At 40.9% G+C, this 21803-nt stretch overlaps 1 protein-coding gene and 1 long non-coding RNA gene across 4 annotated transcripts in view; one reads left to right on the top strand and one right to left on the bottom strand.

Annotated features, from left to right (window-relative positions):
* The window catches only part of LOC113026773 (proprotein convertase subtilisin/kexin type 5), a 17061-nt gene extending 15283 nt beyond the window's left edge, over window positions 1-1778 (bottom strand). For 2 of the 3 annotated variants that reach the window (XM_026175900.1, XM_026175901.1), the window contains exon 1: window positions 1060-1778. In XM_026175900.1, the coding sequence (XP_026031685.1) occupies window positions 1060-1438 (379 nt within the window). In that variant the 5' untranslated portion in view covers window positions 1439-1778. The remainder of the gene's footprint in view (window positions 1-1059) is intronic. The other variant, XM_026175899.1, reaches the window with a different exon arrangement.
* Window positions 1368-21803, top strand: LOC113026778 (uncharacterized). The gene is made up of 3 exons (XR_003272951.1): window positions 1368-1430; window positions 2034-2277; window positions 21743-21803. It is a non-coding gene; the product is annotated as an uncharacterized LOC113026778 (long non-coding RNA).

Genomic DNA, 21803 nt, shown 5'->3' with positions numbered 1-21803 from the left:
AATTAGCGGGAGACCAGAGATCAGAGCTGTAAGCAGAGACAGCCTTGTGTTGGCCCTCATGATTAATGCTCTGCCACCTGCCACTAGCCTAGCAAGGCACCTGTGGCACCTGAGGCATCTCTGAGAGCAGCCGAGTTACAGCATTGTCTCATCTGCTCAGCGCCACACAGAAGACGTGTGAGACAGGGAGGAGAGCGGCTGCAAGCTGCTGCCTCTCTTATCCTTCCACTTCCCTCAATCACAGCATGATCAGAAAAATATGGCACATGACAACCAAGCATAGGTCCACCCAGCAACAATGTATAGTAAGAGAATCAGTAGTGTGTGTTCAAGGGAGGGAGAGTGTGAGGGAAGGAGGGACAGAGTTGCAGCTTTTGCAGGTTGAGCCTAGTCAACAGCAACAGCACTACTTCCAGCTCTTCCAGATATTTTTTCCCTGTTCTGATTAACAAAGGCCTCTTTCTGACACGATCACATTACACCGTGAAAACTCGGGTGAAAAACGATCATACATTCATACATTCAACCCTTCCCTATTTCAGAGGTAGCCAGCAAGTCCTACAGCCAGCCTCTCTGATTGTTTAACAAGAGTAAATGGTAAACCAGAGCTGAATGCTCCTCATCGAACAAAAGCCTTTTTTAAAGAGCTGGGTAATCATTAAATAGACTAGTAAAAAAAAAAAAAAACTGGATTACTGAGTCGTCAACAGGTCTTTGTCATAATCTGGTATAGGTGTGGTAAAATAATAACAAATTATAATAAAATCCTTTAAAAAAAACAATTATATGAACAATGGCATGCAAATTTAGTGCTCTCATGTCCTCATTTCATAGGTACTGTGTTGGATCTTTTTGCCAATGATGATGAAAACTTAAGTTATTGTCACATAAGATACACGACTTTAAAAAAATCCGTGGGTATATCAAATGCACTGCAAGCTAGTGTGTGTGGGAAATGTAATGGATATTTAATAAAAATCGCCTTTTTTTCATTTGAGAAAGCCATCAACAACAGCCCTATATTCACCGCGTTATACGTGCTAAGAAAATCCTACTCACAAACTCCACAGGTAGTGCATTCAAACAGCTCGTGTCCGTAGCACTCGGAGCAGGTGGGATGACACAGGACACACTGGTTCTTCAGCATAAACTGGCCACTCGGACAGGGCGACGAGGGTTTACATCCAGTAAATCCAACGCAGAAGACCAGGAGAATGACAAACGCGACGGAAGACCTCATGGCTGTGCCCGAGGACTTTCGGTTGAAAGTGAGAAAGACGGCAAACAGTGAGGACTGTCTCCAAAGACGCAGTGTCCGTGCGGCAGGTAAAGCTGGCGGATCGATATGGGGACTCGGTGTGAGGCACCAGCCCAGAGATAACTTGCTGGACCAGTTCAAGTGAAACACTGGACAATGAGAATGGACCGCGGTGAGCATTTAGTCAACGAGCCAAAGAAAATGAGAAAACACCCAGTCTCTGTGAGTCACGATAGATAGATAGATAGATAAATGATTTCCCCAGCACTGGAATGTAGATCCCAAACCAAACGTCTACCTGTTAGGTACGTCTATTAAAATAACACCTTGGAGAATTTGTTTCTTGTAGAAACTCGAGATTTTACCTGTGTATGACAGAACTTTAAAGAAAAATGAAAAAAAAAAAAGATTAAAAAAAAAAAAAGATTTCCTAACCTATTGTCTAACCCATTAGCCCAGAGGTCTACTTCACCACCACCATCGTCACCTAATTTGACATCAGTAATAAACATTATGTAGACTGATCCCCCTTTTTCTATCTTATTTTTTGTTTTAAAGTAATTAAAACATAACATTTAGAAGCCTTGTGAAATGTATGGCAGATTTATATATCCACGGGTGTTCCTAATAAAGGGGTAAATGAGTGCAGCAGTCTTCAGTGTGCTTTTAATCTCAGGAGAATAGCTTTGCAGTCACTGGAGTTTCGTACAGGCTGTGATTACGCTGGCTTTTCATTTCTTTCCTTCTTTTTTTTTCTTTATTGGTTCATGCACAGCGGCCTCTGGCGGCCAAATGATGGACGCGCATGCGAGGGCGTGTGCAAAAAAGGGCTCGTAAGAGGCAGACGTCACGCGGCTACTGGAGGAGGCGTGGCTTGGTTCTGCTGCAGCGGAGAGAAACATGACATGGGGATGAGCGAGAGAGAGGGAGTGAGTGACACAGCCTGATAGGAATAAACGGCTCGTCAGAGGTCTGGACTCCAAACGCTATGATGGGGAGCCATGACTGAAGGCAGAACGGTAAGAGACACGGATGGTTTCATCTCCTTTTACATGTACGTCTATGCTGTATTTCGCACACACGGCGCGACACGTAGATTTGGTAGTGAGCACAAAAGGCTGCCACTGCAGACAGGTGCACCTGCCTTTATGGGAGTACGTGCCTCGATGCATTCAACTTCAGCTCCTGTGCGAATACCTTTAATTTTCTTTGGACGAAGACAAACGCACCGAGGCCACATATTTCCTCGACGGTCTGGGATGCTGTAAACATGGACCTCAATGCTTAGTCACAGACCTTTGTGATGTAGCAATATAATATAGGCTTCATCCGAGGCAGCTGGGTATATATGTTTGCAGCCTAGCCTTAAATCACTTTTTAAAATAAAATAAAATAAATATCCTATTAGGTTTATGAGGCTGTGAAACCGTGAAGGTTATAATATGTATATTTTCTGAGTATTCCAGACATGGGATATTAATCATTCCAATGTTTTTTTTTTTCTTTTTTCTTTTGGAGGGCCAGGTGGCTTTACATGGAGATGGTGGTAAAATGCATAACGGCTGGTTGTTTTATATTAAATCACAGCAATCTCACTTTCAGCTGAAGCCAAACAATAAGTGCAAACACCACTGCCTCTTTCATTCTGGTGCCTGTATGCTTCTCTTATTGTTGGCCTGGTTGACAAAACCTACCAGCTCTGCCTGCCTGTAAAGATAGTGAGGCCACTGATTCATTGCTGTGGTATTTTTAAAACACATTCACGTCCTCTGACAAAGACCTACATAATAACACCTCTTCTATCACTAATTATATTTGAGCTAGTTGCAACGCTGGTGTAATAAACACCACATAAATATGCAAGATTAGATTTCCGATCAAGTCAACTTTGCTTTCTTAACTTTGCCTCCTAGCCAGGTCTTTACTGCCGGGTTTTAAACTCCTGTGGCTGCTGACAGCAGGCGGGTGTGATTTGGAGATAGCTTGAATAGTCGAGGGTAGAGCTACAAAGCTTGGGCCCGTGGCTGCAAGACCAGGCCAGGCCAGGCCAATGCCAGCTCCGTGGAGGGCTTCTGTGCAGCAGGGCACTGGGGAGAGGGCACTTGGCACCTGATCAGTTACCACAGTGAATTCTGTTCCTGTCAGTGGCATTTATCTACAGAAAAGCAGAGCAGAGATGACGGCTGTTGTTGAACTCAGTTGGGCTTTCATGTCACCGAGGCAGTGCCGCTTTATCAAACTGCTCTTCGGCTGATACAGAATGACACCTCCTTGCAAACATCGGTGCCAGTTCCACTACCTACTCGAAAACCTCAGCAGAGAAATTCCCTTCACAACGCATCACTATGGAAAAAAAACCAACAACATTAGATGCATAATAAATGCAACATTTCAGATATTCAGCATTTTACAGCATTTCATGCATATTTTGCATCAGAAACAAGTTCTAATTAAAGTGTTTCTACACTGGTATTAATGTACACAATCAAAAAATATAGATGGGAAGAAGAATCCATCTCCGTGCTTGATGCCCCAAAGTTTAGTGCTTTAGAGGAGATGAAATGAGTCAAGTGCCCATGGTAATCATGGCCAATCACTGACTGCGTAGCTCTGAAGTGGGGCCTGTTCTTCAGACATCTCTACAGGTGGGGAGGCAGTGTTAAGTGGTCTGTCTGCAGGCAGAGGGAGGTCAGCTAGAGGCCAAAGATGCAGGCAGAGGGGCTTCTTTCACACATCAGCATAGCAGGTAGTGGTTAGCTTTCCAGCCACTGCGCTCTGGTCCAGTGTGAGGCCTTTTTTCTTGAGGCCCTAATTCAGCACACTGTTGAATTTGCGTATGAATGAAAATATGACGTGTACCTCCAAATTACAGATCACCTGTCTCATAAAGCTCCAATAAATCCCTACACAAGTATTTCCTTTCATACTGCGGTAAAGGCTTCATTCACAGAAGTGTTGTAATAAGATTATTGTGGAAATCCTTTATTGTAGTTTCTATATTTGTCCACGTATACTAGAAAGGGCTTGTGTTTTACAGTTTCGAGTTTTTGATGTCTGAATAACTTTAGAGCTACGTATAAGCTTGCAACCAAAATCCAAAGGGGAGCAACGCAACCTTAAGGTTCCTTAAAAATTCTGTCGTGACGAAGCGCTGACATTTTTGTGTCGTTTTTGTTTAAAGTGATAAGCTGAGACACATGCCAATCAAGCAAACACTCCCACAAAGATGGCCCTCTTTCACCTTTTATGTTGTCGAAATGAATCATTTGTCAGTCGATTAACAGGGACGGCATCCACAAGCCAAGTTTAAATGAAAAGCATTTAAATTCAGAGAATTTCAGAGCTTTCCTTTTAATGTCGAATAATGTTTAATACAGTCAGCTTTCCATGAGCGACTTAAGGTATTTTCCCCATTGTCTTCACTTTTTAATCTGATGTTTAATTTAGAAAACAACCTCTGAAACTCACTCTACTTCCTTTTATTAGCCACTTAAGAAACAACTTCTTGAATCTACCAGGTTTCAACAGATGGTTCGATATGATGTTTGCTCAAACGCAACCTGTAAGAAAGAGGGCTCAGCTGAGACAGGGGGCAACAGGAACTGGATTTTAGGCTGTAGCAAGGAGACGTATGCGTGTGAACACGTTTGTGTCTGCTCCTCCTGCACCTAATTGCATTTGTGTTGCTTGGCTTGTCTGGTGCTGAGTCTGGGAGCAGGGTGCTGCTGGAGACGTCTGCCATTGAAACATTCCCCCCTCAAGGCCTAGTGGGCACAGCCATCCCCTGTCTTGCCTCGAATCAGCAGGGGAGCAGTTTCTAAATCAAACAGAACACTGTTGCACAGGATACCCTTGGTGACTCAATTTAGATTCATGCAGGCCCACAGCGTAGGTCATTTCCATTCATTCCGAGAAATAGGTCAGGCTTCTTTTTCTCCTGCAAATTCCAGCTGTATTTGGTAGAAACTCTGTGTTTCTCCATTTTGTCACATATTAAAAGGCAAACGCACTCACGGGTACGGGTAGAGAGAAGCAGCCGTGCTGTATTTGACTGTAGTCTTCACGTCATTCATTTTCTTAAGTAGAGAAAGAAAACGCTACCCTGTCTATCACTGTCACTGCCCTGTCTTTCCTCTTTGCTTGTTAAGCCAACGAATATATCATTGAATGTTTGACGAAACCCATTCACGGACCAATCAGGAGCCAGTTCAAAAATGTCTGAGAGAAATCGACTGTGTCAGGAATAACTAGTTTTTGTTTACTTATGAACGTTTTCGCTGAACATGTTGATGTCCCCCTACATTTATAGTCACATAGCTGCAGATACTATACATTCATAATTTCACAAGAATCTGTGGTGGGAGGTGTGCTTTGATCATTTCCCTGCAGCTGGTTTCCTCCCACCAGCTTTTGGTGCATCTTTTTACATACTCTAGCTGCGTGGTCTGGACTCCATGTGAGGTCACAGTACGTGTAGGCTGGGGTCACGGAGCATTTTTTTAAAAGATGGTTTAATTGTTTCCCGTACAAAGAAGGAGTAGTGCTTCAATTTGTGCAGTTTATTTGAATTCAATTATACTTTTGAAAATACTGTGCTCGCTTTAGTCAGTTTGACAACACTAACTGCTGTGGCACGTAAGATTTTAGTGTCTTATGATTGTAATCCTCAAGGTTTCCTGGCAAATTGAACAGCTGGCTCTTGTAACCAGCCATTTGGATGTGGGGGAAGTGGCTAGCCTAGCTGTAGGGAGTTGGTAAAAGGCCAAACAACCAAAATAGCAAGATTTAAGGTGAACTTATGATCTGGTGATTCCCTAATAACTGTGTTCTGAGAAGAGACAAACTTTTAACTGGAAACAGAATTTAAAGGATCTTCTACATATGCCTTGGTGGCAGATACAACAGGGCATTCAGAGGTCCTGCTCGCTCTGTGATAATAGGTTGGTATGGGTTCAATAACATGCAAAGAGTTAGGAACACATTAGGAAAATGTGGTGTTGAAGTGAATAATGTACAGATTAATGGGAAATATAGGGAAAATTTGAGCCTTTGAAACCAAATAGTGAATCAATTAAAGGGATTTGGTGGCTCTCTTACATTGTGGGGGCATTTTGCTGGGTTCCCTTTTTCTTTAAAAGGAAGAGTCACCGCAGTTTTGTTCTATTCGCTTTCATCCTGTGACAAAACATTTCTATCCTGATCATAATTCTGATGGCCACCAAATAATAAGCAAATCTTTGGAAGAACGGTTAATTTCCACAAATGTTATGAATCAGAACAAACAAGGGGTATTTTGAAATTGTTTCCTTGGGCATCCCTCTTCACCTCGTTTGGCTAGCAACCTAATTGTCTCTCTCAAACTGCACTCGAGTTTACTTGAGTGATATATATTCATTTAATACCAAGATTATGTTCTGTTATGATTAGTTATTTGAATACTTTTTCAGCATCTTTGCATATTAAAACTTAACTGTCCTGTTAGGGTTCCTTATATTGGACAGAGGCTGTTTAGGAAGGGCTTAGCAAAGGAGAGTATAAAGGTACAAATGCTCCCTAGGGGTTTGTATACCTGACATGTTTTATTTTGAGTACTATATTAAGGATAAGGTTATGTGATACTGCCCTCTCCACCTACTTGAGTGTACATGCACAGCCATGCATGCACCCTCCCACACAATCAATCCAAAAGTGATGAAACTCTGTACAATGTTGGTATTGTGTGATGTAGATTTTGATATATAACAGGTGTCAGAATATCTTTTTATCTGTTTCCCTTCTTGTTCGAATGACCATGAAATTTCTTATTTGCCTGTGTAGTGTATTGTTTTAATAATAGATTATATTGTTACAAAGACATCTGTCAAACAGGGATTTTTGTAGGTGATTGGGTAGGAGCATCTTCAAAACAGCAGCTCTCGCAGTGGTTTGACAGTACCTATCCAAATGTGCACAAAAAAGGAGAGCCAGTGGTGACAGTGTCAAGGGTGTTAAAGGCTGACTGATCCTTTTGGGGGAGAGAGGGCTGGGTTTGCGCTCCAATTTCACAGAAGAGTTACTGTCTTGCAAATAGCTGAAGACTTAATACTAATGAAAGCTGTCAGAATATACAGAGAACTTCATAAGGGGCTTTGTAAGTGCAGGCTGGTATACGTGCCCATCTTGACCTGTCTGTTGCCAAAATCATCTACAATGGGCCTGAATATCCAAACTAGGCCACTGAGCGATGGCTCAGTCTGATGAGTTCTGTGTTGTTTTTTACAGTTACGTCCATAATTTGTCAGACGGAGACACAGTTTTTGCAGTTTTACCTCTGTACACCACCACAGTGGATTTTAAATCAAGTAATCAAGTGGTTTCTCAAAAGGGTTGCATTAACTGTTTAGGAATTAATTCAACATTAATTGTAAAACATACTTTAATGTAATTTTAATCATAAAGACTGCTTTTAATACTTGAAAGTATTTTGCAGTTAATGACTCCCTGAAGTTTAGAACCCATGAAGAACAATTGCATTCCTCCCTTGATGAGCTCTGCCAGACATTTCGATGCTGGGGAGCCCAGCTGTCTTGGGGCGAGAGGCAGGGTACACCCTGGACAGGTCGCAGTTTGAATCAATTTCAGATATTAAATCTCCTTTATTTATCATGCAAGAATGAAATGAACAGGCGTCATGTAGCCATGATGCTGCAGACTGTGTATAAAAATCACTCTAATTACTAAACATTTAACAAAATCCTCGTAAAACCTTTTAAATTGATACCATCATTGGTACCATCACTTCAATCACATATTGGCTTTGCTCCTGTGGTGATGTACAGAAAAAAAACTGCAAAAAACTGTCTTTGTCCAAGGAATTATGGACCAAACTATATCATGTGGATATCTGGGTGCAGTGTTACTGTTTACTCTGGGAGTAAATGGCAGAAGGATACACATTAGGGGAAAAAAGCAAACTGGGAGAAGCAGTATGAAGCTTTAGGTAATGTTCTCCTGGGAAATCTTTCATCCTTGCATTTGTCGCATATAGCCGCTCATGGCAACAGTATTCCCTGGTAGCAGTGGCCCGAAATAGTTTATGTTGTGGACTTGGTTTCCAGACTCCGCGGGTTTCAGTGTAATCATCTGTGGGATGTGTTGGATCTGGTCTGTGAATTCAACATAGACTGCAACATGGATTTGCCTCTAACGTCTCAGTGCCCAGTACAACAGGACATCTTCAGAGGGCACGTTCAGTCCATTCATCAAAGCGTAAAAGCAGCACAAGGGCGCCCTACACTGTATTGTTCTCCCGATTTCTCATGGTACCAAGATGAAATCATGGAAATAATCAGGCTAGCAAGATATTTTGAAGTACTGTATATCCTCTTTCCATAACTGTGTGGTCGTTCTGAAATTCAAAGAGTGAATTGAAGGGACATCATTCGAACCTGCTTTATACATTTTTTGGTCATAGACAAGTAAAGTAACAGTGTAGTTGGATAATCTGCAGGAGATGAAAAGCTTATAAACCCATCGTACAAGAGATCCTCAAGAACTGAGAGTACTCAAAGACTTGCAGGCCTTTGAGCTTGTGAGAATAGTGAAAGCAAGCACTAACAGAGGACACTCTCCCTCAGCAGAAACTCAAACAGGAAACACCAGCTGGCTTCACTTATCTCACGTGGCATCAGAAGATTCATCATATTCAGACAACAAGCATTTCTATATATCTAATCTGTGCATATCTTACCCTACGTGCTTGAAACACTCTCTGCAAGACTTTAGTATACCTGACATAGGTTGCGAAGTACTATTTATATCCACAATATGCAAGTTTTTTGTTTGCCTTTGTTTGGCTTTTTTCTTCAAATCAACAAAAGTCAAGCTCCTGCTTTGGAAGTGCTTCAGTCTGTAGTCGCAGCTGTCTGCTTGTGGCATTCTTTCTAAAAGGAACCAGTCGGGAAAAGAGGTATTGGCCGCTGCAGCAGGAAGGCTGAAGGGACTGACATTTTAAGGGGTGATGATCTTGTTCTGTGCCCCTCAGCAACCAGCTCTTTGTTTCGGTGCACGCTGTACACACAGCTGAGCTGTGTTCAGCTCTGCCAGAACCAGAAATTTAATTTCACTCCACAGTCATGTGAAAAGGAAAGTTTTATGGAAAGACTGTATGACTTTATCAGTCTCTTAATTCTTGTGAAGGGATTTTGGTCCACTCGTCTTTACAACATTGCTTCAGTTCATTGTGGTTTGTGGATGTTCATTTATGCAGAGCTTTGTTAAGGTCCTGCCACAGCCTGTCAGTCAGGTTGAGGTTTGGACTTTTGGACATTGCAACATCTTTATTTTTTTCTTTTTCAGCCATTGTGTTATAGATTTGCTGCTGCAATTGTGATCATTGTCTTGTTGCACGAACCAGTTTTGGCCAATTTTTAGTTTTAGCAATCAGATGACGTCATATTTGACTCTAGAATACTTATCGTAGTCAAATCAATGACTGCTAGATTCCCAGGTCATGTAGCAGCAAAATAAACCCAAACATCACCTCTTGACCACTGTGGTTGACAGTTTATATGAGGTGTTAGCTCTGATGTGCTGATTTTCTGTTTCATTTGGTCTCTTCTGTCAAGCGGATGCTGCTCTTTCTTGTCTAATCTAAGCTGTGCTGGCGTGTTCCTTTTTCTTTTTCTTTTCTAATTGTACTGCCTTGAACTTTAACATTTAAGATGCCGTCTGAGGCCTGTAGAGTCTTAAGATCTACCTCTCGGGGTTTGTTTGCAGTTTCTCTGAGCATTACACAGTCTGACCTTGGGGTGTATTTGCTGGGAACATTGTTGCATTGTGTCAACGCACATCTGAATGCTCCACACTAATAAACTGACAAAACTTATGCTTTTATAGAGGTGCTCACACTTGCTGATGATCATTTAATCAAGTGCATTTGATTAACAGCACCGGGCTGCTCCTTACCCCGTTTAAGTACACCCCGAGGGGCTACTTAAATTTTTAACAGGACTCCAAAATGATGTACGAGGTGCGAACTCTTGTCTTTGTCTCTGTAAATAATCCAAAACAAGCATAAAGCAGAAAAGTTGTTTGTAAACTTTAATAAAGCCTGATAGTAAGTTGTGTTTTTTTGGTTTTTTTTACCTTTTAATTGGTGTTATACGATCAAGGTCCCTCAGGTACTGTAAACAGCACATTATCCATGTTGTGGAGTGCATCATTAATCACAATTTACCTCAAATAATAATAATGTGATAATACATTTTAGCGCTAATTGACAAAATCTCTTCACTACATAAATTTGCTGTGGTGGCGGTATGCAGCGCAGTAATGAAATGCAAAGTGACATTATTGCTTCTGGCAGCATCTTTCTCACAGCAGCTAACAGTAATCTGCGCAGAGGTGTGCTTTTTTTTAAAGTTTAAAGTATGAGAGAAGAACAAAAGGTAACGGTATGAGTGTACACTGTACGCCACTTCATTATAGACACTGTCAAGAGGTCAAGAAATTTTGCCTTGCATTAAACAAAAGTAATTAGGATTTGACGTAAAACAGAGCGCATCGTTCCACATTGTCAGCTTACCCTCTTCCTCCATGTTCTTGTCCATGGAAGTGCTTCTCAGCAGTTGATTTCTCTGAGTGTGGGGATGCTCTCAAATCCCTGCAAAGACGTGTCATCTGTTGGTTTTTCTGATGGCAGGGTAAGTCCCGCTACTGAATAAAGTATTATGGAGGGCCAAGCAGGGACACAGCACACTCCCAGATGCTGATTGGAGAGGGAGAGACAGACATGGCGGGTGCTCGCAAAAATCTAAATGATTTACCATGATGAGCTGACACCTGGTCAAGACGTCTGCTGTCCAGTGCATTGATTGAAACAGCATGCATTCCACAGTCCACCTATTATACTGTCTAGATGATGGGATATACGCATTTAAACCAAACAGGGACCTTGAAAAATGAAACCAATGTACTGGTAGAAGTAAAAAAAAAACTGCAGTTCTTTAAAAAGCCACTTGAGGCAGTGTCCGTGTTCAGGGATTCAAATGGTTTTGGTCTCTATTGCTAATTTCTCCCTTCATAACATCTGCATCAAATATTAGTACTATTCTTTTTTAACCCACATGTTTGGATTTTGTTAAGGTTTTAAGTTAGAGATGTGGCCACTTGAATTGACATGCTTTGACATTTGCTTTGACATGGGCCTGTTGGTTTTTGCAGTGTTTTCTTCTTCTTTTTAAAAAAAATCGCATTAACTGTCTAAATAATACGGCCTGCTGCATGGAACAGCACATCGAAGAAGTCATCGGTCCAGTTTTGGTGAGTGGCTGCTTTAGCACGGATTAGCAGGCATCTGTGTTTGCGCATTGGAGTCATACAGTTTATTTATGCAGTTTTCTAACAAATTTGTCCTCATTCGTTGATAGATCGCATCAAAAATATGGTAACTTCTAGCTCCAGGAAATTACCATGATGATGGCCATAAAGCTAACCTGATGCCCATCTTTTATCTACAGTCTGTGACGTGAAGGCGCATGCACACACTCCTGAAGCACGTATGCAGTCACCACAATTGCAAGGTTGTTATTATAGCTGCAATTAAGGAGGGACAGAGATTGAGTCTGGCTAACTGATATAAAGTCTGAATAGCAAGTGGCACTTCCACCACTCTGCAATGAAATTCGCTAATTGAATTTTGTGCTCTCAAGCAAGGACAGTCAAAGTGCTTAGTGTTTAGCTTGGCGAGACATTATAATATCCCATTACATGCATTTCCCATGCTAGGAATGTGTGCATTGTAATTTTGAAGCATGCTAATGGACTGCGTTGATTATTCGGTACCGATGCAAGGTGGAAATGAACTGTTTTCCTGGAGCTGTGCTCATTTGTTTCTCCGACATATAATTACCCCAAGTTAAATGTTTTTCCATTACTGTATTTTGCCAGTCTGTGCATTTATGTATTGGCTTCATCAATAATAGCTATTGCTGTTGTTGTTTGCTTTTGCTGTCTTCATCTTGTACTATATTAAAATGTCTGAGCTGTGTCCATTGTTGCAAAAATAACGGGCTTGTTTTTGTGTTTCTCTCAGACCATAACTGAGAGGGTGGCTTGACATTTTGCTGTGCACAGGCATGTGAATAAGTACTGGGTTAGCATGAATGCCATCCTTTATTAGCTGTCTTGTGTGTTTTGGCAGCCCTTTGTGGAAGCACTTGCTCCGTTAGCTTTGAGATTGGTAAACACGCCGAGGGAACACTGAGTGAACATGCCACAGTGTTCCACACAAACAGGAAAACGTGTGCATATTTTGCATTCACACACACTCATGAACTCCAGAGAGGGGGATCATAGGGTGTTTATCTACCAGTGTTGAGCGCAGCAGTTTGGGCCTGTCGGTTCCTGAAACTGCTAACTGCAGCTCAGCTCACACGCTGGTGATGAAGCCACAGTTGGCTTGAGGAAGCTGCTTCTGCGAGCCAGAATATAAGATTTTATTCCCTGCTTGCCTTGAAGAATCCAAAATATTCCATCCACTAGCGGAGGGATTGCACACTTTGAAGACTGATTTGATTCAATTTGTGTTTAAACAACGAGCCCACATCTTCCATCCAACCGTGATGCATGGGTCTCATGCCACTGTTTTATAAACCAGGCTCAGGTTTTAGGTTTCAGATGTTCTGCTGACACTGAACTAGTATACTGATGGGAAACTATATAGTGAACAGGTTGTTTATGAGCAGTATGCGCTGAGTCAGCCTCTGTGATTGCATTGTTATTTATTTATGAATGTCATTTTCTTTGCAACAGTAACAAATGTTTATCGACCAAAAATCTTTGTTTGAGCCAATCAGTCAGTTTTCTTTAACAAGAAGACACATCGCACAATGAGCAATCAGCAGAAAAACAAAGATCAGATCAGAAGAAATTGTAAATCAAAGTTGATCATTTATATGTACATTTATAAAGAGAAAAGAAAAGGAAAAACAGTCTCCTCTCATGCTGGCGTTGGGTTGAAGACTGACACCAGATGTTCTGCCATTGGCAAGTTTAGCAGTAGATTGTCACCATGTCACACTAAGTCTTTATAAAAAGGTTTCATCCACCATCGTCAGACTAAAAATGTTGAATTCTTTTCGTATTAGGTGGAAACCAATGTTAAGGCGATGAACTTTGTCATAGCTAGCTGAAGGCTGGTGATGTGTGACCTGGTGCCATAAATCAACTTCTAAGAGGAGAATGTATCAGATGTACTGCTACTGCCTTGTCAGTACTGGCCAACAGGGCTGACTACAGGGACCCTGAAACTGGTAGCTGATGGATCGGTGATAGGCCCCTGTCACACATGGCTAAAGGAAGTGAGTATTCCCCAACTGATTCTGGAGTGGTTACTGGGAATAGCTATGAAACTGGTAACCACTGCTCATTGGGGAGTTGCTCATTGCTCAATTGCTCATGGATTCCAATTGCTAAGTGATTCCTAGAGTTTGCTTGGTTGCCCCAGTGACAGCCAGCAACCACTGGCCAACTGGATGGAGAATACACATTTTTCCTACCAACCAGAGCATGTCAGTAGGTTACTGATTGTTCTTTTGGCCTATGAGACTGAGGCCTTAGATAGCTAGCTAATGATAGCTCAGTTGCAAACACCATTGCTTTGACAGTGAAGAATTACTTGTCTTTACCTCAATATTGACACGTCCACATGAAAATTACATGTAAATGTGCTTTTGTAGTTGATGCATGAATATAAGTGCAGGATTGTAGATAGTGCATAATTAAGATCTCATAAATCTAGCACCTTTACAGGTATCCCTATAGCAAAGCCAAGCCCCTCCTGCAGCCTCCTTTGAGTGCACCCTGGGTTGTTTTCTGTGTGTCTTTGCCCCCTCACTCTCTCCCTCACGTTCCTTTATGAGCTAGATTGTCTTACCAAAAAAAAAGACAAAAGGACCAAAAAATATTCTAGCACTTTTATTTTGGGAAGTTACCACAGCAATATTATAGTGTTTAGCCCAAATTTTGCACTAGTGAGGAGCAACTATGCAGAAGCGCTGCAGAGGTGGGCCGACAGTCGACTAGGACAACGCCTGGCGTGCTCTCGATTCCTCTCTCTGTGAGGTTACAAACTCTTTAGTTTGCACTTTCGGCATCTGCTGTTTCGGGAAAGTTAGCAGATGCCAAATGTGCAAACAAACGTACCAGTGACGTTAACTCTAATGACTTTAAACCTCAGGATCCTAAGATGGATAACGTTATTAGGGTAAACAACAGTGCACAGATAGTAGCTCAGTCGGTAAAATAGAAAGTGTTAGATGCTGACACAAACGTGACGGAGAAGAGGGAAAGAGCAGAGCTGGTGAGAAAGTAGATGAAAAACATTGCTCAGAAACTTTGCTCTCTTAACTTTGGCTGTTTATGCAAAACATGCCTTAATCCTACATTCTTTCTAATGGTTTGGCCTTCAGGAAATTATGCCTTAACTCCTTTGATCCGTGTCTTCAATAAATATTTTCCTGATGAGTTTAATGTCTAGTTTTAAGCTGTACCAACGTGATTGTCATTTTATTAATTAAGATCCCAAGAGTGAGAAGTGGATAAGGTACGGTGGGCTTCAGGACAAGTTTCTACTCTGAGAAAATCTGCACTCTTACAGTTTGATCTATCTCTCATTCATCATGTCAAGCTTAAAAACTACACATACGCACACACGAATATTTACATGCACACACATGAAGTCCAAATCATACAGAAGACAAGGCATAAGCTTGTGTGGTGCAGACTAGGGCTGCCACGATTAGTTGATTAGTCACGATTACGTCAACTATCAAAATCGTCGATGGCTAATTTAATAGTCGACACGTCGTTTGAAACTTTGTAAGATGCTGAAAGATGCAGGAAGAAGTAGTAGGATTTAAGAGTGTAATAACGGACTGAAAAAGAAGATGGCAGAAATGCATCTACAAGGATGCCAGCTGCCGTTAAACACTGAAGAAGAAGAAGAAGCAGTCTCCGGTATCATAGTTGTGTCCAAATTCAGGGGCCGCATCCTTCAGAGGCCGTATTTGTAGGCCGATTACGTCACAGCAACGCAACGAAGGCTGTCCGAATTCGAAGACTCTGACAAATGCGGCCGATAAATGAGTCCTCCTTTTCCCCAGATTTGAAGGATGGGTCGGGTGTATCCTTCGTGGCCCAACCTATCCCAGAATTCATAGCGTGGCTCAGCCAGGGTGGCTGTGGCTACAATGTACAATGTAGCTGCCATCACCAGTTTCCAACAATGGCGGCAGCTACTTCGTTTTAATATAACTCTTTCTGGGTCACGAAATAAACTTTTAAGATATTTTAAGGCGAGAATGTAGCTGTGTAAACTTCAAATGTTGGCTCGATTTATCAAGACACCGCATATTTGCAAAAGTGCTCTGACGTTTTCGGAGACGTCTGTTACCCACCACCTCGGTAGCTAGTCGGGGGTTCACGGCTCACTAGAGCCGGTGAGAACACCGAACTCCCGGCACATTGTTTTCAGACCTCCCACGGTCTTTCGCTACTCAGGTTAAACATGATATATGAGTCACTTAGATAACTTAAAAATGTTATTGTTTGGCTTTTTTCAATGTTTTATTTGTTCCTGAGTAAATCGGTTGGGCTGAGATTAAAGTTATAGTTTTTACACCGCTGAATAAACATCAAGCAGAAAACTGATTAAACAGAAATGTGAAATGATCGAGAATTTACTCCAATGTCCTGTTATATATTAGGGAGCAAGGAGCAGACGGCTGAGTGTATTAAACTCCACCGAGACAATCTGCAAATTTAATAACAAGTTTAATAAACTATCATCTTGTCTTTATTTTTGGTTAGCACATACCTTAAACACTTCAAGCTGCAAGCTAATGATAGTTATATAAGAGCAGATGCATGCTGGTGCGATAAGCTGTACGTTTTACGTCCAATGGATGCATGATCTGATTAGTCGACTAATCGCAAAAATAATCGGTGACTAGTCGACTATCAAAATAATTGTTTGTGGCAGCCTACCGCAGACCCATGCACACTCAGACACAGCTATGTGACAAGTGTTGATCTGTGTGGAGGTGTGGCGTGAAATTATGGCTTTGCAGTTTTAACTAACTTGTGAATATCAAAAGGATGATATTGATATAATGCATCAATGGGGAAATTTGATCATTTTAATTAAAAAGATTGGAATCTTTCCCCCTTTTTTTTGTTTTCTAATGGGTGGCGATGAACTGAGAAGGCAAAACTGGTTGTTTCTCATAGCTAGCTGAAGGCTGGTGATGTGTGACATGGCGCCGTGAATCACCTTCTCAGAGAAGAATGTTTCAGATCAGCCCAATCAGATCAAACCAAGCTAGATTTGGAGTATGGAGAGGTAATGAAAGACATGCCAGTCTTCCTGCGGAGCCAGAGTGCCATCAGATAATTTGGATACTGATGTTTATATGTTGTTTTAAAGAGCAAAATTTGTTAAAACATGCACCAAACCTGGACTTTGTTTGCGTGTGTGTTTTCTGTCTTCTTCTGAGAGATAAACATAAAATCGTAATATTTAATATTTGAAATTAATGGGAAATTGACAGCTTTGTGCTACAATTCTGCCGAGTGCACAGTATTTTCTGTTGTAATACAAACTGTGTAGTTCTCTTCAATGTAGTTTCACCTGATGCTAAATTATTTCTTTGGATGTAATAACAAGCAGCTTATAAAAATTACTGACATTCATCTAGTGTCATTGGTAGGTACTGGATTGTGAAATCAGCTTTACAAAGCTTTTCTTTCTTTTTACCACTTATATATACAATTTTTTCCAGTGACAATGCCATCAATGGACCAAAATAGAGTATTTCTTGTGTAATGTGTATTTTTTTTGTTCCCTCCTCTGAATAGTATACCGTATGTGTGTTTGCTCTCCTCTGATTAGAAGCAGTGCTTGGTGGTTGTTGAAAGCATGCTGTAAGGAGGAGGCAATCAAAATCCAAAGTGGAAGCAGACAGGGCATTTTTATGGCCATATAACCCATGAACAAACTGAAAATTAATGAAATCTAACAGTCTGCAAAGCATGTAACCAATTGGTTGTGTAATCTGACAGCTACATTAAATCACATTTAAAAAAGCTGGAAATCTAAATCAGAACAGGGGCAGGCTTTTGAAAATCCTGTTTGAGAGCATAACTGCACATGCATGCACTGCTGCTGACCTCATATAGGGTTTGCTGCCTGGCTATTTTCCAGTTATGGAGCAGATGCAGTGCAAAGAGTAGAGTGTGAGTGTTTGTACAGTATGTTCACCTCCCACCTGCTGTGTATCAGCCTTGCACGTGGGCGATCAGCGCTCACTATGGAGACAATTATCTCAGCTATAACTCATCATCTCGCTGTAAAATGGTTACATACACATGCACATCATGGAAAGAAAAGAGGCTGGTGGCACATTTTCACATAATGGCGTAATTTATGGAAAATGACATCTTTAATAGATGACAAATAATCTGTGTGGAACAAATTGCGTTGAATTGATTTTTCCTGTCCATTTAACTATTCGCAAAGAGAGAACTGCACTTTTTCCTTAGGTGTTTTTTTTTTTTTTTTTAGATTCACTCACAGTTACCTAATTTCACACATTTTAATCACCCAATACGCAGTGTTGAACATATCAACGGAAGTAGTGGGTGGGACCCCGAGTGTGAGTATTAGCTTAGTGTTGAGGTAAAAAAATAAGTTCAAAAATAATGCCGCATTTCTTAAAAGGTTCATTAAAATTCAGTGGCTATAAGGGCCGTTAAGTAAAGGATTCACGCAGGTAGCTTTATTTACTGGTGGTGTATAGTTCGATAAATCATCTTAAATGCCACCCAATAAAAAGCATCTTTGGTATTTCAGTTATAAACATTAGGAACGAATTACTCTCTGTAGGGTGGATCCGTCAACTCCATGGGTTGGTCTGTTGATAATAATTAAGTTGTTGTCTATCAAAACTTGTAACTGAGCTAAACTCTATATCTAATTAATTTTGTTTTGTAAATGCAGTTAAAATACACACTTTGACTCTATTCTGTTATTTGCGTATCTGTCTGCTACTCGAAAGTTGAGGGAGAGTGAACACAAACACTTAGAGATAGTGGCTGTTGCAAGACCACAAGTTTTTTTGTTTTTTTTTTCACTTCTAGCCTGCAAGTAGAAGTGTTCAGACCACAAGATCAAAGTTACAGAACATACAGCTTGCAGCAAACGAGTTTCTCTCTGAGACAGATATATAGAGTACTGGCATAAAAGGGTACTTATTAGCAGGCGTCGAAAGTTCAGCATGTACTCAACATATATTGGGACTGGTGAGCTTCTTTTGGAAACTATGAAAAGTCTTTTTTTTAACCTCTCAGTAGTTTTAGAAACAAAAGAAGCATTCTGGACATGAATTAACAGCTATAATAATACTGTAAAATATTATTGCATATTATTAAAATAAAGCTTTCTAAGGTTACCAAGCTAACCCTAGTTCTCTGAAATTCAAGTGAGATTTTTTTTTTTAATCTATGGGAAGCACCTTCTGTGATTGGTCATGCCATACGACGCTTCCCATAGTCAGATGTGAAAGAGAAGAACATCTACTTAGACAAAAATGATTTTTTTTCCTGTCAGTGTCACCAATCCACCAGTGAAAGAATTATAAACAAAGGAAAGCTGGAGCTGAGGCGGCAAAGCATTTCACCATTCATTCATCGTAAGACTGATGGTCTGTTTGTGGGCTCCTAATACCCAAGTGTTTTTTAGCAACTCCAAATTTTAACACTTACATTTTGAGCTATTAATCGTAAATGGCAGATGAACCCCTCTGGAGTGCATTAGATTGGAGAGGTGGTAATTCATTTGGTCAGAAGTATGCACTTTTATTGAAAGTTAGTCAGGATCCAGCATGAACCTTTGAGAGTGACTGTTAACAAGTCTAAAATACATTGTCTGTGAAGGTTCTCAGTCATCCAGGTTATTGTAGTCTAAGGAGCTTGGAAAGAAAACATCTGGACTTCTTTAAGTTGCTTGACGATGCTTCACCTTCTTCAGTTCTAAGGTTAAATGGTAGAGTCCCAGATATAAGCCCTATGGGAGTGTCCCCCCCAAGAGGGAAATAGACCCGCTAACAATCCTCTAACTAATCACACGAGCCAAGGTGTGAAAATGGGTGTAGGTCACAATCACCCAAGGTTTCAGGTGAACTCATTGTGAAACCTAGCCCCACCCTATCATGTGATTTCCTGATGTCAAAAGGCCCCGGATGTCAGTGGGCGTTAAGGCATCTGGGAAGGGATCTCAAAACTTGATTATAGATGGCAGACAGTTGGTGTCATAAGCCACCACCTCTGTTCAAAGAGGGTCGTTCACAGTGGACATAGATGGCTTCTTTGACTCCTCTTTTCAAACCATATACACTGAGCAAAATAAGTATTGAACACCCCACTAATTTTCTAAGCAAATGTATTTCTAAAGGTGCTACTGGCATGAAATTCTCAACAGATGTTGGTAACCCATCAAATTCACACATGCAAAGAAATCAAACCTGGAGGGCAGACATAAATGGCCAGTTAAGGTATGTGTAACAATGAGAAATGACAAAGGAAAAATGTATTTAACACATGAATAAAGGGTGATGCAAAAAGGCACAGGAAGTCATGATACCAGCTCAGATCTGTGGTTTGATAGTCTGATTTCTATGCTTGAGTGGAGTCGATGGGTTGTTATCAACATCTGGTGAGGATTTAATGTCAATAGCACATTCAGAAATATATTTACTTAGAAAATTGGTGACATATTCAATACCTGTCTTAAATGCTGTAATTCCATATAACCTGAGGTCAACGTGCCTTTTATTAAAAATTCAAGTTCAAACTAAAAGTGAGGATTGTCTCAGATTTCGAGGTAACGTAGAGTGCTCTCGCCAAATTTTGAGTTTGTACAAATAAACAAGATACATGGAGTTTATGAACCTTTCTTCTGTTGATGTGAATAATGCATGACACTGAAGGATATTTTAGTAGCACTTAGCTTTCACACTAACTCCTCAGCACTTCACAGTGCTGTGCTGAAAGGGTGGAGAGAGGCGTTGGTTGGTGTGACCCATTGGAGGATAGCGTAATAGTCACTGCTGTATTTGAACTGGGACTTATTGCTTACTGTCCTCTCATTTCTTGTGTACATATGCTATATTGCCTAATCACACATCTGCAACCCAACACTAAACTGCTAATGTTGGGAGGGTAACACCAGCATGCCTGTGTACCAAGCTGCTTAACTAAACTCCACAGATACAACACACAGGGAAACATCTGTGGCGATTAGAGGTAATTCAGAGGAAAATACTAGAAATTCACTCTTGAAAGCTGAAGCACAAACTTCTTGGACAGGCTTCACCGCTCAGTAAGCCATGTGTCAGATAATTCCATTAAAAATGCTCCCAAGGGCACCAAGACCATCGACAGAGGTCCAGTTTACTGACTTTAATTAGTGCAAGTAAAGCCAGGACGCCTGTCAATCAAAGCAACCACGCCTCTTACTCCAGTATCCAGAAGTATGCGTTACATTGGGCATTTTAATTTGGAGTGTTTGGCAGTTGACTCACTTTTAGACTCAGCCTCAAGTTTTTGGCACTCATGTTGGCTTTATTTTTCAGCCCTGGAAGTTGCCGCTAGGCGTTCACACACAGCTCTCCTGGGTGATGTCTATAAAAGTTCAGGGCACATGCAGTGCATATGAAAAAGAATCAGATGCCACTCAAGCATTGATTAAATCGCTAGAGATTTGTTTAAGTTAATTAATTTGTAGCCGTTGTTCACCTGTTATTCCAGTCAAACCTTGTTAACTAATTAGTGTTGTGATAGGTGTTAGTAAGTGAGAGTGACAGAAAGTGGATCATTATTCTTAGCAAATGGGTCCCATTTGTAGCTAGACTTAAGGTTCATAAGTGGGCAGCGCATGGCACTTTTAAGGATGCTGGGTCAGCTGTCCAAAGCACAAGCATCACAAGTAAAGTAAATACAAAATTAAATCACATTTTAGTCACAGAGAGGTGGAAAAGCAACTTTATCACAAACCACATTTGTAAAATGAAAATAGCAACACCCCAAATCAACAAAAATATAGTCTAGTTGTGGTCTTGGAAAATGAGTAGTGGTCTCTAAATCACTTCACCACTCTTGCAAAATGATTTATTTATTCATTTATTTGCCTTCTCTGGAGTTGGCCACCTGCTTCAAATCCACTCCACCTTGACAAGAGAGAAGTAGCACTCCAGTCATCAGAGACGTGTTCAGGTTTGCATCTTTGTGGAGATGCATTCATTTTCCAGCATGGTAATGAACCTAAAAACACCTTTGTGAGCAATACTTGAAAACCAAGAAGTGCTGATTGTCACAGAGTTTGCTCCACAGACTCGCCAACTGAAATTTTTTTTGGATGCTAATGTTCAGTGTTTTTGTGTGTTTCAGGATTCTCTTCTTTGCATCCCCAGTGTCTTCCTTTCCTCTGCTGCCTCTGAAGTCATGGACT

Source organism: Astatotilapia calliptera, chromosome 7, assembly GCF_900246225.1.
Source record: "Astatotilapia calliptera chromosome 7, fAstCal1.2, whole genome shotgun sequence".
NCBI lineage: Eukaryota > Metazoa > Chordata > Actinopteri > Cichliformes > Cichlidae > Astatotilapia > Astatotilapia calliptera.
This window is presented reverse-complemented; position numbering and strand designations above follow the sequence as displayed.